Source organism: Cebus imitator, unplaced genomic scaffold (assembly GCF_001604975.1).
Source record: "Cebus imitator isolate Cc_AM_T3 unplaced genomic scaffold, Cebus_imitator-1.0 Scaffold98, whole genome shotgun sequence".
In the NCBI taxonomy this organism is placed as follows: Eukaryota; Metazoa; Chordata; class Mammalia; order Primates; family Cebidae; genus Cebus; species Cebus imitator.
This window is the reverse complement of record NW_016107413.1, coordinates 3844636-3870342: the sequence shown is the minus strand read 5'-3', so window position 1 is coordinate 3870342 and position 25707 is coordinate 3844636. Positions and strand designations below refer to the sequence as shown.

Below are 25707 nucleotides of genomic sequence, written 5' to 3'. Positions count from 1 at the left end.
TTTAACTGTCGAGTTGGGCTGCTAAAACACAGATAAAAGCTGGGGAATTTAAGCAAGACTGGTCATTTCCTTGGGGTGAGAAACGCTTTCAACACCATCCGTCCATCCTATCACCGCTAACGTATCCCATAGACATCCCTCATCCCTCCACCCACCCATGCCTGTTTGAAGCAAGCCTATCAAGACTGAAACGCACCGGGCGCCTAAGGCACCACTCCCCACTACTTACGGAGATGCCCCCTGCAGGCTCTTCACTGCACGCCCACAAACCAGCCCCAAAGCCTAATTGCACCCCGGGCGCGGAGTGGTTTGGCTCTCCTGCTTTCCGTAGGAGCCACGGTCTCCGCCGCCTCTGGCCCCGCCCCCTAGCAACGCGCTGGCTTGTGTTAACAACCGGCCGGGGGTCGACGCCTGGGTCATTCTCCGGTGCGGCCCTGCGCTGTGCGGACTGCATGCCGGTGGCCTAGATCCCTGGCGGAATTTTGGGTCCTCTAGCGACTCTCAGGCTGCCTTCCCTTCTCGATAGTGGGGTCTCTTTGGCCACCACCGGCTGCGGGCGCACTGTAGGACAGGAAGACCCCTCAGTCTCCACCCCGCCGCCACCGGCAATGTGGACAGAGAAAGCCGCGGCGACGGCCGAGGCCCAGGAATCCGACTGCAGGAACAGGTCTAGCATTTCCCGTCAAATCCCTGTGGTTGGGATGGTGACGGAGGACGATGAGGCGCAGGTATGAACAGGTGTCTGTGCTTTGAGCGGGGAGGGGATGGGGGTGGGGGTGAGGTCTGGGAACTGGATTCCGATCTGCGGGTAGCAAGAGCGGAATTAGGGACAGGAGTGAAGATGGGGAGAGCCGCAGGATGGAGATTCCAAGCACAGAGCTAATAACGGATCCCCCAAGCCCCTGCGAACTGCACGGGTTGCAAAGGGCTAGCTGTTGTCAACCATCCTGTCCGGGGACCAGCGCTGTGTGGTCCTCCTAGAGGGTCCCAGCCAACTGAGTGGGCTGGGCTTTGCCGAGCTTCTTGTAAAAGTGGCCACGGAGCTCCTGGGAGGAAACGAATCATTCTTAGCGACATCTGATTTGATGACCAGATCACTGTTTGCACTGAACTTTTTTATAGGTAGATCCTTGTTACCGAATGATGTTCTTGACATAGATGTAAATTTTCTCATGCTTAGATTTGCTGCGACTAAAGCCTGCACCGAGAGGGGAAGAAAACGGTGTTAAAATTATAAATTAAGCATTTTTAAATACTTTTAAAAAGCCGTTGCCAAAATAGTCCAAAACATACCAAATTAAACAATGAAATTGGAAGCTGGTTGTTACAGGTTAGGTCGGAGAGACTAGGAGAGAAGAGAGTTGATTGAGTTTGTACTGTGTTTGGTTTGGGGTTTGCTTTTGTTATGAATACAGAATTCACTCTTTCAGGTTGGTCTGTTGAGAAATTCCACTTGAAGCCCTTGGATCCCCATTCGTGGCGGAGGGGTTTAGAAACCCCAAGTTGTTTGTTGCCTACTAAGATTCCATTCCAAGGCTCTCCCAGAGAGCCTTGATAGTGCCTTAAAAGCCGCGAATTCCCGGAGGAACCCTGTCCTGCCTCACACTAATGGTGTGAGGCCACTGTGGGAATTCCTGATGAGGCTTCTCAGGTCTCAGACTGCGTCAGGAACCCTGTCTCCTGCGTTCACATTCTGGAACCTTGGAGAGTTCCCTGGGAGTGGTCAGTTGACTGGGGACCTCTTCCACCATGAGAATTAGGGTTGAGTTCTCTGAGGTCTGAGGTAGCCTGCCCAGCAATAGCACTTTGCAAGAGGAGAAACAGGTGTTAGCGGAATTAGCCTAATCGACTTTGTGGACCTATTCCCATCTGGGCGGGGAGAATTTTGAGGAACAATAGCTCTCCACTCCCTGGGCTGCAAGAAAGATCAACAAACAGTACAGCCATACTCCTAGGCAGGGGGCAAAACTGAAAAGTCGGTGAATTTGATAATGGATGGCTCTCAGTCTTCCTTTACTTGCTGCAAGAATAATTGGGCAACTTTTTTTTTTTTTTTTGGAAAAATACTTTTAAAAAGCAGTTGCCAAAATAGTCCAAAACATACCAAATTAAACAAGTATACCTGTGAATATGTGTGCATTTCCTCCCTTTTTAGGTTTTATTTCTTTTCGTTCATTACTAACGCTCTTTCCAAGGGCCTGGGATTCTCTTCCAAGAAGAAAGCAATCAAATTGAGTTAATTCATGTTTCTGACTTGTTAATAACCAGTTCTAGGAGTAGTAACATTTTCAAAGTACTGAGGAAAAAGGTGGTTTCTCCCCAAAGAAATAGAATAGGAACTTTTTAGAGCTGGGAGAAATCTTAGTGATCACTCAGCCTTCTTGTTTTTTGTTTGTGGTTGCTTTTACAAATGAGGACCCTAAGTACATGAAAAGTTAACTGAGCTACTTAGTTTCTTTACTCATAGAATGGTGTCTAGAGACCCTAGAATGAAAAAATGATAATCTTTTAGGCCTCTACATAAGGCCAGTTTAGGAAAGACCCTTGGAACTGTTTCCAGTTCTTTCAAACCACTGCACATTTCCAAACTTCTCTTCTGCCTGTGTGTGCTTCCGAGACAGTATATCCTAGTGGCTAAAAGTGAGAGTATGACATCTACTTCAGTTCATTGTCAGCTTCATCATTTACCAGCTATGTGACCGAAGGCGAGTATCTTAACCTTTCTGTCAAACGGAGATAGTGATAGTACCCATGTTCATTATAAAGATTAAATGAAATAACACAAATAGCAAACTTATATAATAATGTAGAGAACTTATACAGTGGCGTATATATTGAAAACATGCAGTTATCAACATCATCATCGTCATTGTCATCATCCTTTATCCAGGGAACTATAGCTCCTAAAATTATTTGGGCCTTAAAGCTAAGGGATTCTCTAGAATTTTTATTGTTCCCACTGGCTTCCAGGATGTGAGAGTGAGACTGGATCCCCCGAAATAATATGTGTTTTAATGCATATTTCGGTCTGCTCATTTTATCCCTTCGGAGATGTTTCTAAGTTGTGGCTGGATTTCCTAATATAGAAATGCTACTCTGGCTACCTGGGCTTTTGATAGCTGTTTTGCATCATTTTCTTTATTACAGACCTAAATTGTAGCTTTCAGTTACCCTAACCTTAGTTTATACAATTAAAGAAATAGGCTTGAATATTGCTGCCTAAGGCAGCAGGTAAAATGTACGGGTTATTTTGTTCATTTTTTTGTGTGTATGCTTCACTTCTGCCTTAAGTGGTATTTTTTTCCTGCATCTTTCACAAAAATATATTTTGTAAAAGGCAGTAGCTCGTATGAATTCTATCTAAGCTATAACAAATGGTATTTGCAGAGTATTAGATTCTTCTAACTTCAATAACTTTGAAATGTTTATTGATGGAATTATGGAAAATAGAAATATAGATTATGAGTAAAGTTATTAGTAAATAGGGAAAACAATAGTTTAGGAATCTGGGATTTTGAATTGTTATTTTTGTTTCATGTTGTGAATTTCTCATAGACATATTCTATGTAAGCATTCTATCTTCAAATTTTCTCTCTAAAACTTTTTTATAATCCCTACTGCCATAATTCCAGTGTCTTCTTTTTTAAAGTGATTTATCATGCTTTTCAGTTTCAAAACAATAAAATAGTACCAGAATTTTGGTGGCTATTTTCTAATTGTTAGGAACTTAGGACAAGTTGCTTGTGTTTTCTGTGTCTGTTTCCTCGTCTGTAAAAGATATTTTTAGAAATGCCCACTTCACTGAATTATTGTGAGAATTAAAGTTTAAAGTATTTGTAAAGCATTTAGCACAGTGTCCCGCACATGCATTGTAAGTGCCCCATAAATGGTAACTTTCTGTTATTATTAATGACTCTAGTCATAACAGCTTTATTAAATTATTGAATAAATTCAGATGATATTTACAGGGTGATATGATTTGGCTTTGTGTCCCCACCCAAATCTCATCTCAAATTGTATACCCAAGGTGTTGAGGGAGGGGCCTGGTTGGAGGAGATTGGATCATGGGGGTGGTTTCCCCCATGCTGTTCTCATGATAGTGAGTTCTCACAAAATCTGATGGTTTTATAAGGGACTCCTCCTCTTTGCTGTCTCTCTCTCTGTCTTTCCTGCTGCCTGTAAAGAAGGTCTTTGCTTCACCTTTGCCTTCTGCCATGACTGTTTTTCTTGAGGTCTCCCTAGCCAGGTGGAACTGTGAGTCAATTAAACCTTTTTCCTTTCTAAATTACCCAGTCTCGGGTATGTCTTTGTAGCAGTGTGAAAACAGACTAATACACAGGGTATAAAAACCTACCAAATAGGAAGATAGTTCTCAGATTGTTTTTTAATATTAATCCCAGTGATTTATGTGGCTCTGGCTTCCTATGGGAAGGTAGAGGTAATGTAGTTTAAAGAGCACTTCATCCCTGGAGAATGGTAGGATTGGCAGTGAAATTCACCTTAATATGTTGAAATCACAAGATATCTAATTGGCTACGCTTTATCTATTTTCTATTTAATGTTGATCCCCTCATACTAAAGAATCCCAACCCCCTTTAGAGCAGTGCTTCTCAAACTTTAATGTGCATATGGAGCACATGGGGATCTTATTAAAATGTGGATTCTGGTTCTGTAGGTCTTAGATGGATCCCAGGACTCGGCTTTTTGAACAGGTTTCCAGATGATTCTTGTGCTGCTAGTTGGAGGACCTCATTTCCCACTTTGAGTAACAATGCTTAGTGCATGATAGCTGTAGGATGGTATGAACAGTTCTACAGAGTTTTACAACAACTAATTTTTGGAAAGTCATAAGAGGTAGTTTCATGTAAATTCAGATTATGAAACAGTAAAAACAACAAAGCAAAATTTCAAACCTCTCCCCATCAGATCAGATGAAACGAGGAGCACCAATGGAGCTTTAAAAATACTACTTGCTCTCCTCTGTCAGCACAATGCCTCATTTGATCCTGGATTAATGTCACTCCTTCTAGTTAGCCATTTGGTTCACACCTCGTCCTCTCTCCCCAATCTGTTTTCCTTAAACACCACTTTATCATTTTCCTTCCTCCCCCTCAGCCCCACCTTATTCCTTTCAGAATTCCACAGTAGCTTCTATTGCACTTTATCTAATATAATTACATTGTCTAATTTTTTTTAAATGTATGCACCTTCCAGGAAGTGTTTTATTTATTTATTTATTTATATATTTTTTAAAGATGGGGTTTCACCCTGATGGCCAGGCTGGTCTTGAACTCCTGACCTCAGGTGATCCACCCACCTCGGCCTCCCAAAGTGCTAGGATTACAGGCATGAGCCACCGCGCCCGGCCTACATTGACTAAATTACTTCACCTCTCTAGGCCTGTTTCTCTTCTTCCCCAGCCTGTATTTGATGAGTGTTCCCTTAACCTGCATGATCATTACAATCATCTGAGGAGTCTTTTAAAGAAACTACACAGCTGGGCCCTACCCAAGATGTTCTCAGTCATAATCCCCAGTGTGGAGCCGGGGACACTTTGAAAAAGTTTCCTCAAATGATTTTTAGCCTCAGAACCACTGAACTAGATGGTATCTAAGATCTCTGCCAAAGCCTAAAGTGCCTCCATTCTACTTCTCTGTCCCACATTCTGGGTTTTCCAATACATGAGTTATACTTTATCTGTACTGTATGCTCTGATTACTGCCACCTCCATGAGGGCAGGAACCTTATGTGTTTTTTTTTCTGTAATATTCCCCAATACATCATGCAGCACTATACCTGGTATATAGGACGTATATTTATTGAATATAAATGTCCTACCCTCTCTTCCGAATTTCACTAAATCTTACTCTACCTTTCGATCCTATCTGTCCAACAGGAAGTGCGTTCCATTGATTTTCATCCTCATGGTCTCCTCATGAATGGGTATAGTCCTGGCTCTGAGTCATACTGTTTCTCACCTAATTAGCACTTGCTTTATGTTAGTCATTATTTCATTTGTGTAAGTTTTGTCTCTTCCACCAGAGCATGAGTTCCTTTAAGAGTAAGAAATATTTCAGTAGTTTTGTGTCCTTCCCAGAATTTTTTTTCTCTGAGATCAGAGTGGAAATTTAAGTCTTAGCTTCCAGAGCCTCTGTGCTCCAGCCACTCTGGCTTCCTGGCTTCTCCTCCAGCATGCCAGATGTCTCGGCCTAAGGGCCTTTATACTTATTATGCTCACTGCCCGGAAGTTTTCCCCTTGATATCCATGACTGGTTTCCTTACCTCCTTTAAGATTTTGCTGAAGTGTTACCCTCTGTGAGTCCTTCACTGATGACCGGGTGTAAAATTTTACTCCTTGAGCATCACAGCACTTCCTCCTCCCTTTATTTTCTCCAAGACTTTCATCTTGTGCAATATACAACTTATTGATTTTTGTTTCCCTGAAAACATATCATTTCTTTATGACAGCATATTTTGTGTTTTATTCGCTGCCTTATCTTTAGCACCTAGAACAATGCCTGACACAATGTAGGTGCTTAATATTATTTATAGAATTAATATAGTGATTAGTTGACTGGCATAGGTATCATGGCTGAACTTCCTTGCTCAAATTTGGTCTCCCTCTGAGAACCTACGAGAACTTTCACAACCTTCTAGTTGATGTCGTATCCTGTCACTGTCTGTAATACTTCCATGAACTGTGTGCTTAAAATTGCCTAGCCCTGTTTATAGGTTTTTCGCAAGAAATAACCTCTGTAGTTGGCTGCACATGCCTATGGTGACAGCTACTTGAGAGGCTAAAGCAGGAGGATCGCTTGAGCCTAGGAATTCGAAGTCAGCCTGGGCAACATAGGGACACCCCCATCTCCTTAGAGAGAGAGAGAGAGAGAGAGAGAGAGAGAGAGAGAGAGAGAGAGAAACTCCTTGGTTGTCCCTTGAGGAGTCAGAGAACTAAGGAACAAAGAATCAGAGTTTCTACATTAGACAGACCTGCTGGCCCATTAATTATTAATAGCCATGTGGCTTTAACAAGTTAGGTCCCAGGGCCTCAGTTTCATCAAGAGGGATGATAGTGCTACCTTTACTTGGTAGATTTGAAGATTAATTGAGATAAAAAATGCCGGACACATGAAAGGACCACTGTAAGTGTTAGTCTTTTTCCCCGTAACTGAGTATCAAATGAGCAGGTTTCTCCCCTCTGAAATGTCCCTTGGTAAAGTGGGAAGTAAGTTCATTCTGTAATTTGAAGTAAGTCTAATTTTCTCCAACACAATTTATTAGACTTTTGATCTTAAAAGGTTTTGTGGATATTTTTACAATTTCCTCATAAACATCTGAAGTATTTTGATATTTGTAAATATTTTATTAGTATTTTGATATTTACATATGTATGTTCTATTTTGTTTCTACTCTCTGCTTATGTGTTCTCATTTACCCAAAATCTGCAATTATCATGTTAAACCTATGATTCAGAAACCTCTGCACCAAATTTTTCTCATGTCCAACCCCCAACACACACCTCTTCCCCCAGCATTCTGTGTCTCAGGAAATGTTGAAATCATTTATATAATTCCTCAAGCCAGGAAATTATCTTCAGCTTTTTCCTTCTTTCTCCTACTGTGTCCATTCAGTCATTAGGTCTTGCTGAATCTACCTCCTTGATGTTTTTTAATTTCATTTGCTGTTTTCTATACCGGTTACTGCTACCTACTCAACACCTGAAGTTACGGTCTACCTCCAACCTAGTCCTCTTCAGTTCAGTCTCATACAGCATACGAGATGATCTTTTCATAATTAAATTCTTGTTAAATGTTGTGGAAATAAATGAAGACAACCACAATAAACAGCCTGTTTATTTAGAGGTGCTATAGGGTTGCTATGGGGAGGGAGTCAGCCACTGTCACTTGCTTTTAGCAGAGACTCCAACGCATCCTGGAAAGCTTTATAGTGAGGAAAAAAAGGTGTAGGAGAGTCTTCAGGTATATTCTGATTGTAGGTTGCTGACATGGGAAAACTGGAGGTGGGTTAGCTAGAAGCAGGGTATCCTCTGTGATTGAATTGGAAAGCATATTTGTCTTTCTCTGGTCGTAAGTTAGAAGCACGGGGACAAAAACCAGGAAAGCTGGCAGCCATTGGCCAAATTCTGACTTTTCTGAGCCAATTGCTGCAGAGGTTGTCAGCCAGAGTTATTTTGTCATATATAGTCTGACCAGTGTCTGTTAATATGTTCAGTCTCAATCCATCCAACAGCTTTTTAAGATCCTTGTATACATGCAAAGCCTTCTATAAAATCCTATACCAGACGAATAGCTGCATGAGGTGAGGACATTGCTATTCCCCACACCTAGCACAATTCCTGAAATAAAAAACCTGCTAATCAATAGTTATAGGAGGAGGAAAAGGCTAGGGAAGGTAGACGGAGAGAAAGAAATCTTTTAAAATCTGCCAAGCAGGTAAAACCTAGAGTAACATGAAATGGATAATGCAAGATAAATCTAAGAGAAATCTATGCTTTAATCTTTACTACTCCCTGTTCTTATAAAAATTTTTCTCCTCATTTGGAGAAAAAATCTGAAAATTCACACAAATATTAGAAAGGAAATTGTGCTTTGGGCTGGCCTGAGTGCAGTGCTGTTTACAGCTAATTGATTACAACCAATTAAGGATTTCTTCCTTCTTCATTCCCACTGCTTCACTTGATTAGCCTTAAAAAAAAATCCTGCATTGGCATTTCATTCTAATATCCTTGTCTAACTCTCTAAGCAAATATTGTAGAAAATCAGAAAAGAAAAACCCACTCTGTGTGTGTGTGTGTGTGTGTGTGTGTGTGTGTGTGTGTGTGTGTATGTGTGTGTGTGTGTGTATAAAATCTGAGACTGTAGGAGGAAAAGAGAAAAGACAGCTAAGGTAGTGGTGGATATCACTGCTAAATCCCCACATCTTAAAATAGGCGTAAGTCTATTTACCAAAATTTTTAGTAACTGTAAATTTAACTATTTAACAGTAATATTTAACTATTTTTAGTGGTACCATAAGACCAGGTATAGATTAGTATTTAGTAAATCCTTTTAAAAATTATTTTTAAAAGTAAACATGGCTGGGCATGATGGCTCATGCCTATAATTTCAACACTTTGGGAGGCTGAGGCTGGCGTATTGCTTGAGCCCAGGCATTCTAGAACAGCCTGGGCAACATGGCAACACTCCATCTCTACAAAAAAATATAAAAATTAGCCAAGTGTGGGATAGGGTGCCCCTGTAGTCCCAGCTGCTCAGGAGGCTAAGGTAGAAAGATCATCTGAGCCCAGGGAAGTTGAGGCATGCAGTGAGCCATGATTGTACCACTGCACTCCAGCCTGGGCGACAGAGTAAGACCCTATGTCTAAAAAAATAAATACATATAAATATAATTTTGAGTAAATGAGCTTATTCAGATACTTACTCCACAGACTTAAAGTTAGAATGTTTCATTACAAATTGTTTTTGATGCCAAGACATCTGAGTTAGGATTCATTTTTTAAAATTGTTTTTGAAAGAAATTTCTTGAGATCAGAATATAAGAATTTGTAATTTTTAAAGGCAAGGGAATTCTAAACCTAAGACAATGTAATAATTGTTATGTAGAAATATGGAAAAGTATTGCAGATTTAAAACTCAGAAACTGCCATGGTATTAACACTAAGTTACATTATATAAAATACTTATGCATATAAGGAAAAGCAAAATATATAAAAATAAAAATAGATGCATTTACATGATAGGAATAAGTAGGATTTTTTTCCCCTTTTTCATATGCTTCATATCATTACATCATCTTTTCAAACATTTGTTTTAAAGTAGAAGTAAGCATGAAAGCAGGAAAGAGGATACAAAGGAAACTGGGAGAGCTTAACTCCTGTAATGGCGTTACAGGACCTAATACTGAATTAAGGATAAAATGTCAGGTGGCAATGCATTAACCTCAAATATAAATAGTGTCAAAACTACACTGAGAATTTGTAGATCTCTGTACATCATAAATACTTTACCTTTGATTGGATTATTTCACTTTTTTGTTGTTGGGGTTTTTTCATTTTCTTTTGTTTTGCTGTTTGTATTTTATTTATGTATTTATTTATTTATTTTGGAGATGGAGTTTCACTCTGGATGCCCAGGCTAGAGAGCAGTGGTGCGATCTCGGCTCACTGCAAGCTCCACCTCTGGGTTCAAGCGATTCTCCTGCCTCAGCCTCCCGAGTAGCTGGGATTATGGGTGCCCACCACCATGCCCAGCTAATTTTTTGTATTTTTAGTAAAGGCAAAGTTTTACCATGTTTGCCAGGCTAGTCTTGAACTCCTGATGTCAGGTGATCCACTCACCTTGGCCTCACAAAGTGCTGGAATTACAGGCGTGAGCCACCGTGGCTGGCCTTGTTTTGCCATTGTGTTGTTTGAGTTCCTTGTATATTCTTGTTATTAATTCCTTTTCAGATGGATAGATTGTAAATATGTTCTCCCATTTTTTAGGTTGTGTCTTTACTCTGTTCATTGTTTTCTTTCCTTTGCATACACTTTTTAGCTTGATGTAATCTCGTGTGTCTATTTTTGCTTTTGTGGCCTGCGCTTTTTTGAGGTCCTACCCAAAAAGAAACCTGTGCCCAGACTAGGGTCCTAAAGTGTTTCCCCAAAGTTTTCTTCAGTAATTTTATAGTTTGGGGTCTTACGTTTAAGTCTTTAATCCATTTTTATTTGATTTTTTATATGGTGAGACATAGGGGGCTGGTGTTATTCTTCTGCATGTCTATCCAGTTTTCCCAACACCATTTATTAAAGAGACCATTCTTTCCCCACTGTATGTTTTTGGTATCTTTGTCAAAAATGACTTGGCTGTGAATGCAGGGACTTATTTCTGGGTCCTCTGCTCTGTTCCATTAGCCTATGTGTCTGTTTTTATGCCAGTACTATGCTGTCTTGGTTACTATAGTTTTGCAATATCTTTTGAAGTCAGGCAGTGTGATGCCTCCAGCTTTTTTCTTTTTGCTTAGGATTGCTTTGGCTGCTCAGGGTCTGCTACTTATACTTTGGATGATAGAACTCATTTCCTTCCCCGTTTACCTATGAATAACTTTATTATAAAATTATATAGCCTCTTCTTGTTTGCATTTTCCAAGTATTTATTAAGCAACTAACAATATTATATGTCAGGCCCAGTGTTCGATGCTGGGAAAGCCTGAAAGCAAAAATCTTTGCTCTTAAGTGAACTTTGGGGCAGAAAGTGGTGGGGAACCAACATATAGACCCTTTCAGAACAATGTCATGGGAATTTTAATGGATGTAAACGTAGGGTGCTATGAGAGCACAGCATTTTTCTAGCCTTTTTCATCCTTTGAGAAGGTAATACCTGAGCCTCGTTTTGAAGGACCTGTGAGAATTAACCAAGGAGAGGAATAGGAATGTAACAACATGAGTGAAAACAGAGGAGAGGTGAGGGGCATTAGTGGGGAGTCATTGGATAGTTTAGATGGGTCATGTTCAGATTTGAGATTTATTATTCTGATGGTAGAGTAGAGGATGGTGTTGAAGGGTGCAAGAGTGGAGGCAGGGAGAACAGCAGGAAGCCTGTGAAATTGAATAAGAGCTAAGAACTGAATAAATCAGTAAGATGGGATGAGCTCAAGAAATATTTAAGATGTAAAATCCGTAGAAACTTGCAAGTTCCTGTTTTTTTTTAATGTAGATGACTGGAAGAATGGTGGTACTGAGAGAAGGGGATACCTAGTTCAGAAAAGCAATCTCCTACCTGTAGTTTACAAGCTATTCTTACCATAGATCTGCATAGGCAAACTTGGTTTAATGTATATGCAAGTAAAAGATAATTTTATTTCTCAAGGTATGGAAGGGCTATTATTCTAAATATTTTCTTAGGCCTTTTAGGGCTGAGGAAATTTTAAAACATTAAGATTATAAGGTAATACTAGAATTCAGAAGGGTTATTTTTACTCCAAAATCTATTTATTCCTCTAAGTTTTCATCTACTTTTCATTCTCCCCTTACTATGTTAGTGTCATAAGACATTTCTGAAGTTACAAAGGGAAAATATAAATTAGTTTGTTAGATATGACTTATTGATATAGAATATTAAGAGTTTTATGTTTTTTAGGGTGTTTTCAAGCCTGTGGACCTTAACCATGTCATCAAACTTCTTGAAGAGACTAATAAAGTGAGTAAGCTTTGAGAGAAAATTACTCCATTGCATTACTTACAAAGTATTTCCCTGAAAGGTAACATACATTCCTTCAAATGTAAGTCTCGTTTATCTTCTTTTGTTGAAAACATTTCAAATAGTACATATCTTATATTCAAGGACTGTTTAAATTTAGTATGATATATTTAATGAAGTGGGGAGACTGGAGGAAGAGAATAGTTGCTTTTATGAGATGGACAAACCCATGGTGGCTGTAACAGAAGGAATCCTAAGAGCAGAGAAGATCATCTAGCCTCTGTTAAGTGCTTGTTACCAAGAAGGATTGGAGGAGGGGAATGGTAGAAAACACGGTACCATGGTGTACTAATTATGAAATTGGGATAGGTACACACAGACACATACACATAGATAATTTATTTTGAGACCAATCATATATAAGATGTAATGAAAATGAAGTTATTTTAGACAGAAGACTCAAAATTGGGAGAGTAGGCATTGAGAGAAAAGATAATGTGTGTGCACACATGCTCATACACCACCTGATGTTACCAAGAATTGACTGAATGCCTAAAAGCCAGCACACACTAGGAACTTATGTGGTGATTTCCAAAAAGGAATACATATTGTTAGTAACCAGAAAATGGGTTGACCCCAGTATAGCCTATCAAAAGAAAACAATATCCTATGAATAGTAGGCACAAAAATTTGGTCACTGTTTTAACATTTTTTATTCTCTCTTTTTTTTTTTTTTACATAGAAAGGAGAAAAGATGACTATTGGAATAATTTATCTTTTGCTGGCTAACATTGTTGTGAAAAGTTATATTTATTGCGACTATATCTGCATTAAAAAAACACACACAACTACATAGAGCTCCTATTACCTGTTTAATAAGGCTACACAGAAAAAGTATAGACAATGTCACAGCTTTTACATAGAGCTCCCATTAGCTGTTTAATAAGGCTACAGAGAAAAAGTGTAGACAATATTACAGCTTTTCAGAAACACTTAAGATTAAAAGGACAGATGGAATTCAGTCATGGAAACATATCACTATGTAGAAGTTTTGCTTATTTTCATTTTTAATTGATTTAAGATGTTTGGCTTGCATAGAACACTGAGCATATCTTAGAGGTTAAAAGTACAATTTCTAGAGTCAGCTTTCCAAATTTGACTTCTAACATCACCACTTTTTAGCTGTTTATTTTGGACACATTACTTTAAAGTGTTTCAGCTTGTGTTTCCTGTTCTGGAAAAGAGAGATCATAATAGTATCTTCCTAACAGGGTCATTGTGGAAATTAATGAAGTGATATGTATATATGGTGCCCATGTGGTACATGGCATAGAAAAAATATTCAGTGTACTTCAGTTGTTGTTAATATTATTTCTGGAAACAATTACTGCTTTTATATTAACCTCGTTTTGATTCCCAATTTCCTAATCAAAATTAAATGATAGTTTATTTTTGATACATAATATTTGTACATGTTTATAGGGTACTTGTGATACTTTGTTACGTGCATAAAATGTGTAATGATCAAGCCAGAGTATTTAGGATATCCATCACCTCTAGCATTTATCTTTTCTATGTGTTGGGAGCATTTCAAATCCCCTCTTCTAACTATTTTGAAATACATACTACGTTGTTGTTATCTATAGTCGCCCTATTTTGCTATCAAATATTCACCATCACAGTCTTCCTACCTTTTGTAATTATCATTCTAGTCTATGTCTCCATGAGAACAACTTTTTTAGCCTCCACATGAGTGAAAATGTGTGATATTTGTCTTTCTAAACCTGGATTATTTCACTTAATATCTTCTAGTTCTATCTATGCTGCTACAAATGACAGGATTTCATTCTTTATGGCTTAATAGTATTTCATTGTGTATGTATACCATATTTTCTTCATCCATTCATCCATTCATTATCTTAGGTTGATTCCATATCTTTGCTATTATGAATGGTGCTGCAATAAACATGAGATTGTAGGTATCTCTTTAATATACTGATTTCCTTTCCTTTGGATAAATACCCAGTAGTGATATTGCTAGATCATACAGTTCTAATAGTTTATTTTTACCTTCACTGTTTCAGAAAACATTTTATAATATTTACATTATAATATAGAAATTTAAGAATTACTTGATAATATTAATGTGTCTACTTTTTATGTTGAAGAACTTTTTAAAATCTCAACAGATTTAATAGCACAAAAGAACTAAAACAGGTCATTTGTTTTAGGATGGCTTAGAAGAAAAACAACTTAAATTTGTCAAGAAACTGGTACAGTGTTATCAGAATGGACTTGTATCCTTTACATGTGTATGTATACATGTTCATTTCATTTATTCTGAAACAAGAGAATTTCTGTTAGAAAATGTATTAGTTTTCTATTCCTGTTGTGACAAATTACCACAAATTTGATGGCTTAAAACAACGTAAAGTTATTATCTTATAGTTTTGGAGGTTAGAAATCCAAAATCTACCTCACTAGACTAAGTCAAGATGTTGACAGCACTGGTTCCTCCTGAAGACTCTAGAGGAGAATCATTTCCCTGCCTTCCCCAGCTTCTGGAGGCTTCCTGGATTCCTTGCCTCATGCTCTCGTCCACCCACTGGCATCACTGTCACCTCTGCTCCTGTCATCACATCATCTTCTCTCTCTGACCCTCCCTGTCTCCTTCTTTCCTGTATGAGGATCCCTGTGACTATGGTGGGCTCACCTGGATAATCTAGTATAATTTTCTCATCTCAAAATCCTTAATCATATGTGAAAAGTCCCTTTGCCATGTAACATAGTTACAGACTCCAGGAATTAGGACATGGACATCTTGGGGAAGGCCATTAATCTGTCTACCACAGAAAAACTGGAGAGGCCATTATTCTGTCTACCACATAAAATATCTAATGTTTTATGTTTTTTTTACAAAACTGTATTTTCTATCAGAAAATGTAAATAAAATTGAAGAAACAATATAACACAAGTAACTGTGGATAATGTCAGTTTTTTGTAGATTCAGAAAAACAGTGGGTGTAGTTAGGAAGGCCAAACCAAAGTCTTGTTTCTATTAATTTACATGGGCGGTATACCTTTGATAAGCTTCTTCACTTCTCCACCCTTATAAAGTAATAGAAGCTCATAAGGTTGTTAGGAAGATGAGATGAGATTATATACATGCAGGCGCTTGATAATCTGCAAAATATTATATAAATATATTATCCCCACTAAATTTACCACCCTGATCAGAATACATGGAAACCAGTGTATCTTAAAACTATCTGTACATAAAAGCCAGGTGTGATGGCTTACACCTATAATCCCAGCACTTTGGGAGGCCAAGGCAGGAGGACTGCTTGAGGCTGGGAGGTCAAGACTAGATAGATCAACATGTCAAGACTCTGCCATTACAGGTGTGGGTGTGTGCCCAAATTCCTAGCTGCTGGGGAGACTAAGACAGAAAGATTGCTGAAGCCCAAGAATTCAAGGTTACAGTGATCTAAGATTGTGACACTACACTCCAGTGTGGGCAACTGAGTGAGACCCTGTCTCAAAAACAAACAAACAGATAGTACGCGTAGATAAGAACCAGTTTGTTGTTGGGTTGTGATTTGGTTTTTGGGTGTTTTTTATTTTTTTTGAGACAGGGTCTCCATCCAGCCTTAGTTGCCTAGGCTGGAGTACAGTGATGCAGTCATAGCACACTGTGACTTCAAACTCCTGGGCTCAAGTGATCCTCCCACCTCAGCCTCCAAAGCAGCCAGGACTACAGGCATGCAGCCACCATGCCCAGCTTGCTTTATTTTTTTGTGGATCTCATTATGTTGTCCAGGTTGGTCTTGAACTCCTGAACTCCAATAATCCTTTCACCTTGGCCTCCCAAAGTGCTGGGATTACAGATGTGAGCCACCGCAGCTGACCATTAAAAAAAAAATGTTTACATATATATGCTATTGTAAAATAAAATAAAAGTATCACACAAATATTAGGTTGTTATAAAAGTTTTCATATATCCACTCTTGCTTTCTGTATTCATTTTGTCATAGACTGGTAAATACACATCCAGAACTGACAGTGGTCCATAGACCACACTTGGAATAGTATTCATCTAAATCAAGCTTGTCCAACCTTCAGCCTATGGGATGCATGCCACCCAGGATGGCTTTGAATGTGTCTCGACACAAATTTGTAAACTTCCTTAAAACATTATGAGATTTTGTTTTTCAATTTGTTTTAGCTCATCAGCTATCATTAGTGTTAGAGTATTTCATCTATCTGTGACCCAAGACAATTCTTCCAGTGTGGGCCAGGGAATCCAAAAGATTGGACACCCCTGAAAATGATCTTGAACAGTTTTCTGACTTGGTCTAAAGAAGGTATCAAGCCCATGCATTGTGGTTCATGCCTGTAATCTCAACACCTTAGGAGGCTGAGGCAGGAGGATCATTTGAGACCAGGAGTTTGAAACCAGCCTGGGCAACATAGCAAGACCTGTCTCTACCAAAAAAAAAAAAAAAAAAAAGCCATGTATGCTGGTGCACACCTGTAGTTCTTCTATCTTCTCCAGAGGCTGAGACTGAGGTGAAAGGATCGTTTGAGCCCAGGAATTCAAGGCTGCAGTGAGCTGTGTTTGTGCCATGTTTCTTATAATTTTATCTAAATCTTTTATTATTATATTTTAGCCTTGGTTTTATTTTGACCTGTTCAATTTTAGGGCTCGTGTATATAAAGCCCTATTTACTGGTAGCTGAAAAAGTCTAGTAACAGGTGGTTTCTTTTCCTGTTTTAACCTGACACCTCCACACCTCCATCATTGTTTTTCTTCAGGTTAAACCATTGGTGGCAATTGGCTCTATTTCTGAATGCTTTTCACAGGTTGGCTATAGAAGTGGTAAAACTTACCAAAGTTAGAGAAGTGTGTTGGTCACTTATCTGGAGGTTAACAGAGCTTTTTATTTCCAGTGTGCCCAGCTCTCCCATCTCTTCCTAAGAGGTCCTAGAGAAAGGCTAGAAGTAATAAGATTCACCAAGAAGTTTAAGTCACATCTACCATAATTTCTTAGCTGTAAAACAAAATCAATGAATTGTGTTTATGTGCCAATAGGATTTTTAATAGATAAAATAAAAGATACCTTAATCTGAAGATCTAGAAAGGCTATATTTTGCTTTCATATTAGTTTCAGATAAAATCCTAACCAATTTAAACCTTAAATACAGGAAAATTCATCTGAGTTTTAATGTTAATAAAATAGTGGAGTAAAGTAGGTTTGAGTTGCTCATTCTGAGACAGAATATGTTTGTGTGGGCAGGGTGGGGGATGAAGATGAAGGGTATAATTGAGCCTAATCAATAAGTTAATGTTTTCAATGTGCTATTACTCATTGCCAATGGAGAAATTATTGATCAACTAAATCTGTGTTGTAGCAGTTTGTAATCCAACTCAAGTTGTGAGAGGAAAAAAATTGTGAGTAGGAGTTTACTGAGGCAAAAAGAAAATAGTTTTCTGAAAAAATATTGTTCTAAATTTCCTTTCTTAGACCTCAAAATAAGAATAATTAAAACAGTATCTACTGCATTTAACAAAATAGTTGGAATTCTAGACTTTTTTCACAGAATTATTATAAAGAGTATGTTAACAAAAATATTAATCTTAATTTTATTTCTTAACTAAACATATTAAAGCCATTAAGGGATTTAGCACAGATATTTAAAATTCTGAATCTGTGTGCAGGAAAAATAAAAAACCAGCCTCGTTTTGTAGAATCTGCATATGATATCATAAAATTGTGTGGGTAAGTTATCTTTCTTTAACTTTGTTTTATATTAGCATGGAATATTTTATTATGTTTCTTATGTCACAAACATACTATGCATTATAGTGTAGCAGGTTGCTACAGAACTCAGACAACTTCAGTTCATCCCTTGATTCCAGCAGTTGAGACTTCAGGTAATCAATTTTCTGTGCTCTGAGATTGCTAGCCACAAGAGATTAAACTGTAAGTATACTGAAATGCTTTCTTGTAATTAGTTGCTATCAAGTGAATGATAAATATTAGAGGTAACCAAGGAATTGTAGTATTTTTCAGAGAATCCTTGAGTGAACTTATGGATATACTTATAGTTTCAGTCTAGCTTTTCTCTCTGTCTTTAGAAAATTTGGGTCTCAAAGATATATTCGGTTATATGTCATGTTTTACTTGATTTTTGAAATTTGAGAGAATAAAACATCAACAATCATATTTGACATACATTTTAACAATGTAAGTTAGAGGTAAGAATTATAAAATTAACATGTCTCATTCTTTCTACTGTTGGTTCCCTAACAAGTTCAGGAAACTAAGAGTGTATGGTCCTTGGTGCCACATAGTGGCTAATCTAGGTATATATTAAAATATTTTTAGTTGTTAAACGTAATGTAGTAGGGAGGAATAAACCTTTCTGACAAATTATTTACCTTCTGAACCTTTCTACCAATTTTTTTAAAATAGCAATTATTTACCCTAATATACAAATATATAAGTAATAGAAAAGTTTAGTAAAACTATGCATATATGATAGGTTCTGACTCTCACTTTTAGATTTAGCAGTAATAATATTTGAAATGTTTGTAACCACTTATGTTTAATTTTTTTGATATCTGGATAAAATAATCAAAATAATGTATTGAATATCTATACCATGCCTTGCTTTTTAATAGGAACAATGGGAAATAAAGAAATAAATGGTTGCTCTGGTGTTTTCCAGGAACAAATTGGAAATTATTATATTGACATACAATTATATAATATAAAACTTAAATTTCAAGGCTTTGCAAGTCCTAGAATGCCAAGTTCATAAGCATTACTTTCAATATTCATGTTCCTGCAGAGCTCTGCACAGGGTTGGTTCTCTATGAAAACTTGTCACTGAATGTTTAATTGTATAATATGATAAATCTTTTTTAACTGGAGTCTTCATTTTCCCTCATATTTCATAATTATTCACATTGTTAATTTTTTCTACATTTCTAATTTCAGCATATGTCTAGATAACTTCTTTATGCCTCACCCTCACTCATTTCTCTTTTCAAGACATTTTTGGCAGATAAAAACAATGAAAATAGAATAATAATGCCAAGGCTTTCCATTTTGGCCTCCAAGTAGTATGGTTTTCTCATTGCATCAGAACTATAATGCTGGCCCGTTGCGGTGGCACACGCCTGTGATCCCAGCACTTTGGGAGGCCAAGTTGGGTGGATCATGAGATCAGGAGTTTGAGACCAGCCTGGCCAACACAGTGCAAACCTGTCTCTACTAAAAATACAAAAATTAGCTGGGTGTGATGGTAGCTGCCATCCCAGCTGTAATCTCAGCTTCTCGGGAAGCTAAGGCAGGAGGATCACTTGAACTCGGGAGGCAGAGGTGGCGGTGACCGGAGATCGCACCACTGCACTCCAGCCTGGGCAACGGAGCGATCCTCCATCTCAAAAAGAAAAGAAGTATAATGCTAATTTTTTCATAACTTTTTGGCTGAAAACTCTTCTGATGCTTTCTTTAACTTATAGGTTGTCGCCTTTGCTAGAAAAGGAAAAAGTTTGACAAAAAGTACTAGTTTTGGAGTCTTTCACTTTAGAGATCCAACAAGCAGCTGGACAACAAATACACATTATTTGTTTCAAATGACAAATTCTGACAAACACTAGAAATGAACTTCTGTGGCATTTACAAAATTGTCCTTTTTGTAGCTTGCTCTTCAGATATTTCGTTAAATTCAAATTGGTCTTATATGCATCCTCATGTGATAGTTCTTACTGCCATTTTCAACCACTTGTTTAGTTTTTCTTCAAAAACATGAATTTAAAGTCCTCTCTATATAGGATATATTGTACTTTATTTTTTATTTTTATTTATTTTTTGGGGGGGGACGGAGTTTCGCTCTTGTTACCCAGGCTGGAGTGCAATGGCGCGATCTCGGCTCACCGCAACCTCCGCCTCCTGGGTTCAGGCAATTCTCCTGCCTCAGCCTCCTGAGTCGCTGGGATTACAGGCACGCGTCACCATGCCCAGCTGATTTTTTGTATTTTTAGTAGAGACGGGGTTTCACCGTGTTGACCAGGTTGGTCTCGATCTCTTCACCTTGTGATCCACCCGCCTCGGCCTCCCAAAGTGCTGGGATTACAGGCTTCAGCCACCGCGCCCGGCCCAGGATATATTGTACTTTAAATAGCATAGGAGGTTCACATTCTGAGCTCATGAAATGTCAAGATAGTTTATATATTTAAGAATAACTTTTATAATTCCTTTGAAATTTAGATTGACCCAGGTTTATGTGCTAGATCTTTAAGATTTATAAATAAGTTACATTCAAATAGCTTTGTTATAATGGCATGAAATGCAATTCTAATATAGTAATATTTGTAAACTTGAATGCCTTGATGTCTGCAAAAGCATTCTGTTATTTTGTGGTGAGTAACTAACCCAGCTAATAAGGAAAAAGGCACTGATCTCTAAGAATGAATAAATTATTTGATTTTGGCTAGAGTTTTGGAAATTTCGGGAAAAGCTCTTAACCGGTTTTTAAGTTATTAGTGAACTTAAATCTATGGTTTGTATCAGATTTTCCAATGTTGTACTAACTCTGATAGAATTACTATTTTGACCTCAAAGAGAAAGAGGGTTACTAAGTTTTTATTCATGAAGTGATGCAAAATGGCTTCCTTAACCTGTGGCTTTTACATCCATCTCTTAATTTTTTTTTTTTCCGAGACGGAGTTTCACTCTTGTTACCCAGGCTGGAGTGCAATGGCGCGATCTCGGCTCACCGCAACCTCCGCCTCCCGGGTTCAGGCAATTCTCCTGCCTCAGCCTCCTTAGTAGCTGGGATTACAGGCACGCGCCGCCATGCCCAGCTAATTTTTTGTATTTTTTTAGTAGAGACGGGGTTTCACCATGTTGACCAGGATGGTCTCGATCTCTTGACCTTGTGATCCACCCGCCTCGGCCTCCCAAAGTGCTGGGATTACAGGCTTGAGCCACCGCGCCCGGCTCCATCTCTTAATTTTTATAATTAATTTAATTTTTTTGGTCAGTTCATTAGAAACTTTTTTTTTTTTTTTTGAGATAGAGTCTTCCTCTGCTGCCAGGCTGGAGTGTAGTGCACGATTTCGCCTCACTGTAGTCCATGCCTCCCTGGTTCAAGTGATTCTCCTGTCTGCCACCACACCCAGCTAAATTTTGTATTTTTAGTAGAGACAGAGTTTCACCATGTTGGCCAGGATGGTCTCAATCACTTGACCTCATGATCTGCCCACCTTGGCCTCCCAAAGTGCTGAGATTACAGACATGAGTCACCGTGCCAGGTCCCAGAAACAGTTATAATACTATTAAAGTATAATACTGTGTATTACAACTAGTAATTAATAGTTGTCAATTCCTCAGGGCTAAAGAATAGAATATTATTATTAATTTATTCTTTAGAAATGAAATCTCCCCCACTTACAAATGATGCTTCAATCAAATACCTTATTAAAAATTACTCTTACTATTCTTATTGAAGCTTGCCATTTTTGAAAAAGAAAGTATCGGATGAAATAACTTATGCTGAAGATACTGCTAATTCAATTGCACTTCTGGGTAAGTTAAGATTTCCTTAAGGTAGATGTAACACATGACAGGTCCTACTGACAAGGAAATATCTATTTTCTTCAAGTTTGACTAAGAGAACTCCTTCTCCATGTCTAGGATCTTCTCTTATTTTCTGGTAGGGAATTAATCACAGTGTGCTTGGTGATAATTCTGGTACTGTATTCTGCTCAGGTGTTTCATGATACCAGTAAAAGTCTGTGTTCCTTAAGTACAAGGACAGGCTGATTATTTAGTTTAATGAATTATTATTTAATTTGATGAAATGTTTGTTAACTATTTTTGTATCAGAAAGTATACATCCCCCTTTTTAAGTAATCACAAAAACATTTCAACTTTGAACTCTAATACTTAGATGCTACAATCATAGAATTATTCATTAAATGATCTAAAATTTTAAATCAAATCATAAAATGATAGCATATTAAGAACTTTAGCATAATACACATAAAGATGCAGATGCCTGTATTTTGTACACAAAATATGAAAAATATCATAAAAGGGCAGGCATTTATATATGGGTTATTGCTTGATTTTCTTGAGAAAGAAAACAATTTCCTAGGAAATTAAATAAGGGAAACACTAGCTCTTTGAGTCAGCTCCTGGGACATGACAGCATGTTCCCAAAACAAATCCTACATTAAATTTAAACTTATTAGTTTAGGTCTTTATTTGTACAGGAGGAATAAAAGATACACAATTGATCCAATACATTTTTTAAAATATTTACTGAACAGTTATGTTCCCAGCATTATACTCCATACAGAAAGATGTTAGAGATTTAACTAGAATGAAGAAAAAAAGCATTTTTATTTTTAACATAGACACTAACCCTTTTATATCTCAGTAGGTTTTATGGATTTTAATTTTTGCTACTTTCAAAAAATTGCCTAGGATTCACCTACTTTGTGACCTAGAGTCGTGGAGATTAGGTTAAACATGGGGCTGGGACAGGGCGTTAAAGAAAAACACCTTAGGAAGCAGGCAGGTTCGGAAATAATGGGAATTTTTAATTCTGTGATTCTCTATCATCAGTGGAAATTTACAATGAGAATCTAACCCAAAAGAGGACATGGTAGTATTAACGGATAAAAAGTATGGTTTTTGTTGGTAACATTATTTTTTAAAATACCCCTGTTGCCATTATTTTTAAATATTGCTTCCAAGAGTGTTGGCAGTCACTTTTATTATAAATACATGGCCCATTTCTTACTATCAGCTTGTTCTTTGCTTAATGACTGGTCCCCTGCCTGCAGAACGTGTCACTACTATCTCATTTGAAGACAGTATGAACTCCTAACTTCAAATGAGCTTCCTTCACTGATTACTGACTGCAAGTACTGCTGTTCTGTCTCTTAGTTTTTTTTAGTGGCTTGAAACATTAGTTTAAAATAACTGAATATAAGATGAAATGTTGAACAAAAACTATTCATGATTTTTAGTAATAACTTCCAGTTTCTACTATGTACTAATAAGTTATATTACATTTTCTTCCAAATGATACATAGATATTTCTGACTCAGAAACAAGATTCTGGAAATGGATGAGAGAAGAAATTGGTACTCTGCCCTGAGATGATGAAACAGAAAGCTATGATAAATTATCTAAATTTACAGGAACTAAAACAGTGGAAAAGCAGACGAAAGTTCCTAGAATTTCCCATAAGCCTGCATATTTGGACAGTCTCGGAAAAGCTTTGTTGCTCCTGTTGCCTAATATTTTTAAAAACCTAAGTACTTATTTTGCAATTCTAAAGAACAGTCCAAAACATAAATAAAATTTAGAATTAGAATAATCTTAAAACTGTCTTTTCTAAGTGGTATCTTTTGCAGACAGAGTCTCCTAAAGCTAGGGTCAGGCTTTCCTTTGTGCTTCCTCCCCCTGTCCACTTGCCTCCCCACTTGCTGACCACCTCCAGAGATGAGCTTCACACAAGGGCTAATGCAAAAGAGAAATTTCTAAGTATCTTTTACCCTCAGAGAGTCCAAGCACTTCTGGTTCAGTTCTAAGGCTGATACTACTGACTATAGCTGTTCTCAGGCATTCAGAGAACCTGGATCATTTCCAGAGTTACACAGATCATTTTCAGATACCCTTGGGGATCATATTTATAGGACTTCAACAGAGTAGATGCAATCCAGTTTGAAATACAGTCTGAAGTCAATTTAAGTATAGTTTAGATATGACTGAAAAGGAACCCTCCTATTCGCCAACCCCACGCAGACAGCTTGAACATAAAACTATTACCTTTGCCTGTGGGGCAACTCCCTAAAAACTCACCCTCTCCCAGTCTGCCAACAAATTGAAGAGCAAAGTTCACCTGGAACTTCTCTAAAGCAAAGAATGCATTATTAAAGGCAAAAAATTACTGACCCTCTAGTTAGGGAGAAAAATTCTATATTTTTTCAAAATAGTAATAGTATCTAACACATAAAGAACTTACAATATGCTAGACACTTTTCTCAGTCCTTTTCTCATATTAGCTAATTTAATCCTCACAACACTCTTAAATGTGATAACTATTGTTATACCTGTTTAATAGATGAGAAAACTAAGACACAAGTTTACACAGGTAGTAAATGGCAGAGCCAGGATTTAATCTTAGACAGTCTGGTTCTAGCATTCGTGTTAATAAGCATCATTCTTACCTCCCTGGAAAGGTGAGGCTGAATTGATTGAGGGGCCAAATGTATAAGGATGGATCCAGGGTACTGTTTATATGTATATGTATGTAGGTGTGTGAGTATATGTATAAAAAATATGTATATAAATTGAACATGATCCAGTTTGAATCTGAGTATATTTTTAATAATCATCATATTATTAACATTTTATGCCTAAATTCTACAAATAAGCTTATGACAGTGTTAATAAGTAGCACCTGTTTATCTTTCTGGCAGGTGACTTAATGAAAATACCAAGTTCTGAATTGAGGATACAAATTTGTAAGTGTATTGTTGACTTTTATCATGCAGAACCACCAAAGAAGCATATTCCAGGTAAAATTTACAATGGTCTTTCAGTGATAACTTGTGTATTTAGAAAATGGAACATTCTTATTTCTCTTTGAATTTGACAGACACAGTGGACTCATAAATCTAACACATTAAAAAGAAAACTTTTTTGTAGTCTTGAGTACTTTGGTCATCTTTTAAAAGTTATATATGTATTTTTCAGTTTTTGACTTGCATATTTTATTCTGATGCTAAATATGAACAGATCTGTAAAGTAATGCCCAACTTAGTTTACTAATAATTTTAAATGTTACTATTATAACGTTATTTAATACTGTTGATAAAATTATTTTTAAACACTTTGTAATTATTCATAATATCTGCCCCTACTCAATTCAATGTTAAATTACTAGTGCCAGGGCCATTCTCCATCATGTTTAGGAAAAGAGTTTATATTATAGCTAAGGGACCTTAATATATCATGGTAAATGAACCACACTGCATTAGGCAGGACCAAGACAGGGGCACATGCACTGTGAGGGTATAATGTTAAGACGTACTTCTTACCTTCATAGTTTCTGTAATTTCTAATCAATCTAAGAAGGGAGAGAAGATTGTTTATACGATAATTTCTTAGGTTATGCTTAATATAGGTGAAAATAAGAGTCTGTGGTAGTTCAAAGGAAAGTTTATTTAAGACTAGGGGAAAATGGAAACCAGAAGTCACTTTAAAAAAAGACAATTGGTCGGGCGCAGTGGCTCACGCCTGTAATCCCCGTACTTTGGGAGGCTGAGGTGGGCGGATCATGAGGTCAGGAGTTCAAGCCAGCCTGGCCAATGTGGTGAAACCCCATCTCTACTAAAAATACAAAAATTAGCTGGGCATGGTGGCACATGCCTGTAATCCCAGCTACTCAGGAGGCTGAGGCAGGAGAATTGCTTGAACTG

The 25707-nt window shown here is 37.6% G+C and overlaps 1 protein-coding gene across 6 annotated transcripts in view; it reads left to right on the top strand.

Moving 5' to 3' along the window:
- The first annotated feature begins 367 nt into the window (after positions 1–367).
- CFAP69 (cilia and flagella associated protein 69) overlaps positions 368–25707 on the top strand; it is a 64888-nt gene continuing 39548 nt past the window's right edge. The window contains exons 1-6 of one of the 6 annotated variants that reach the window (XM_017536446.2): positions 368–728; positions 12138–12197; positions 14429–14494; positions 17868–17977; positions 21720–21796; positions 24706–24804. In XM_017536446.2, the coding sequence (XP_017391935.1) occupies positions 609–728; positions 12138–12197; positions 14429–14494; positions 17868–17977; positions 21720–21796; positions 24706–24804 (532 nt within the window). In that variant the 5' untranslated portion in view covers positions 368–608. Of the gene's footprint in view, positions 729–12137; positions 12198–14428; positions 14510–17147; positions 18133–21719; positions 21797–24705; positions 24805–25707 lie in introns of those variants that run through there. The other 5 variants (XM_037741323.1, XM_037741324.1, XM_037741326.1 and 2 more) reach the window with 5 other exon arrangements.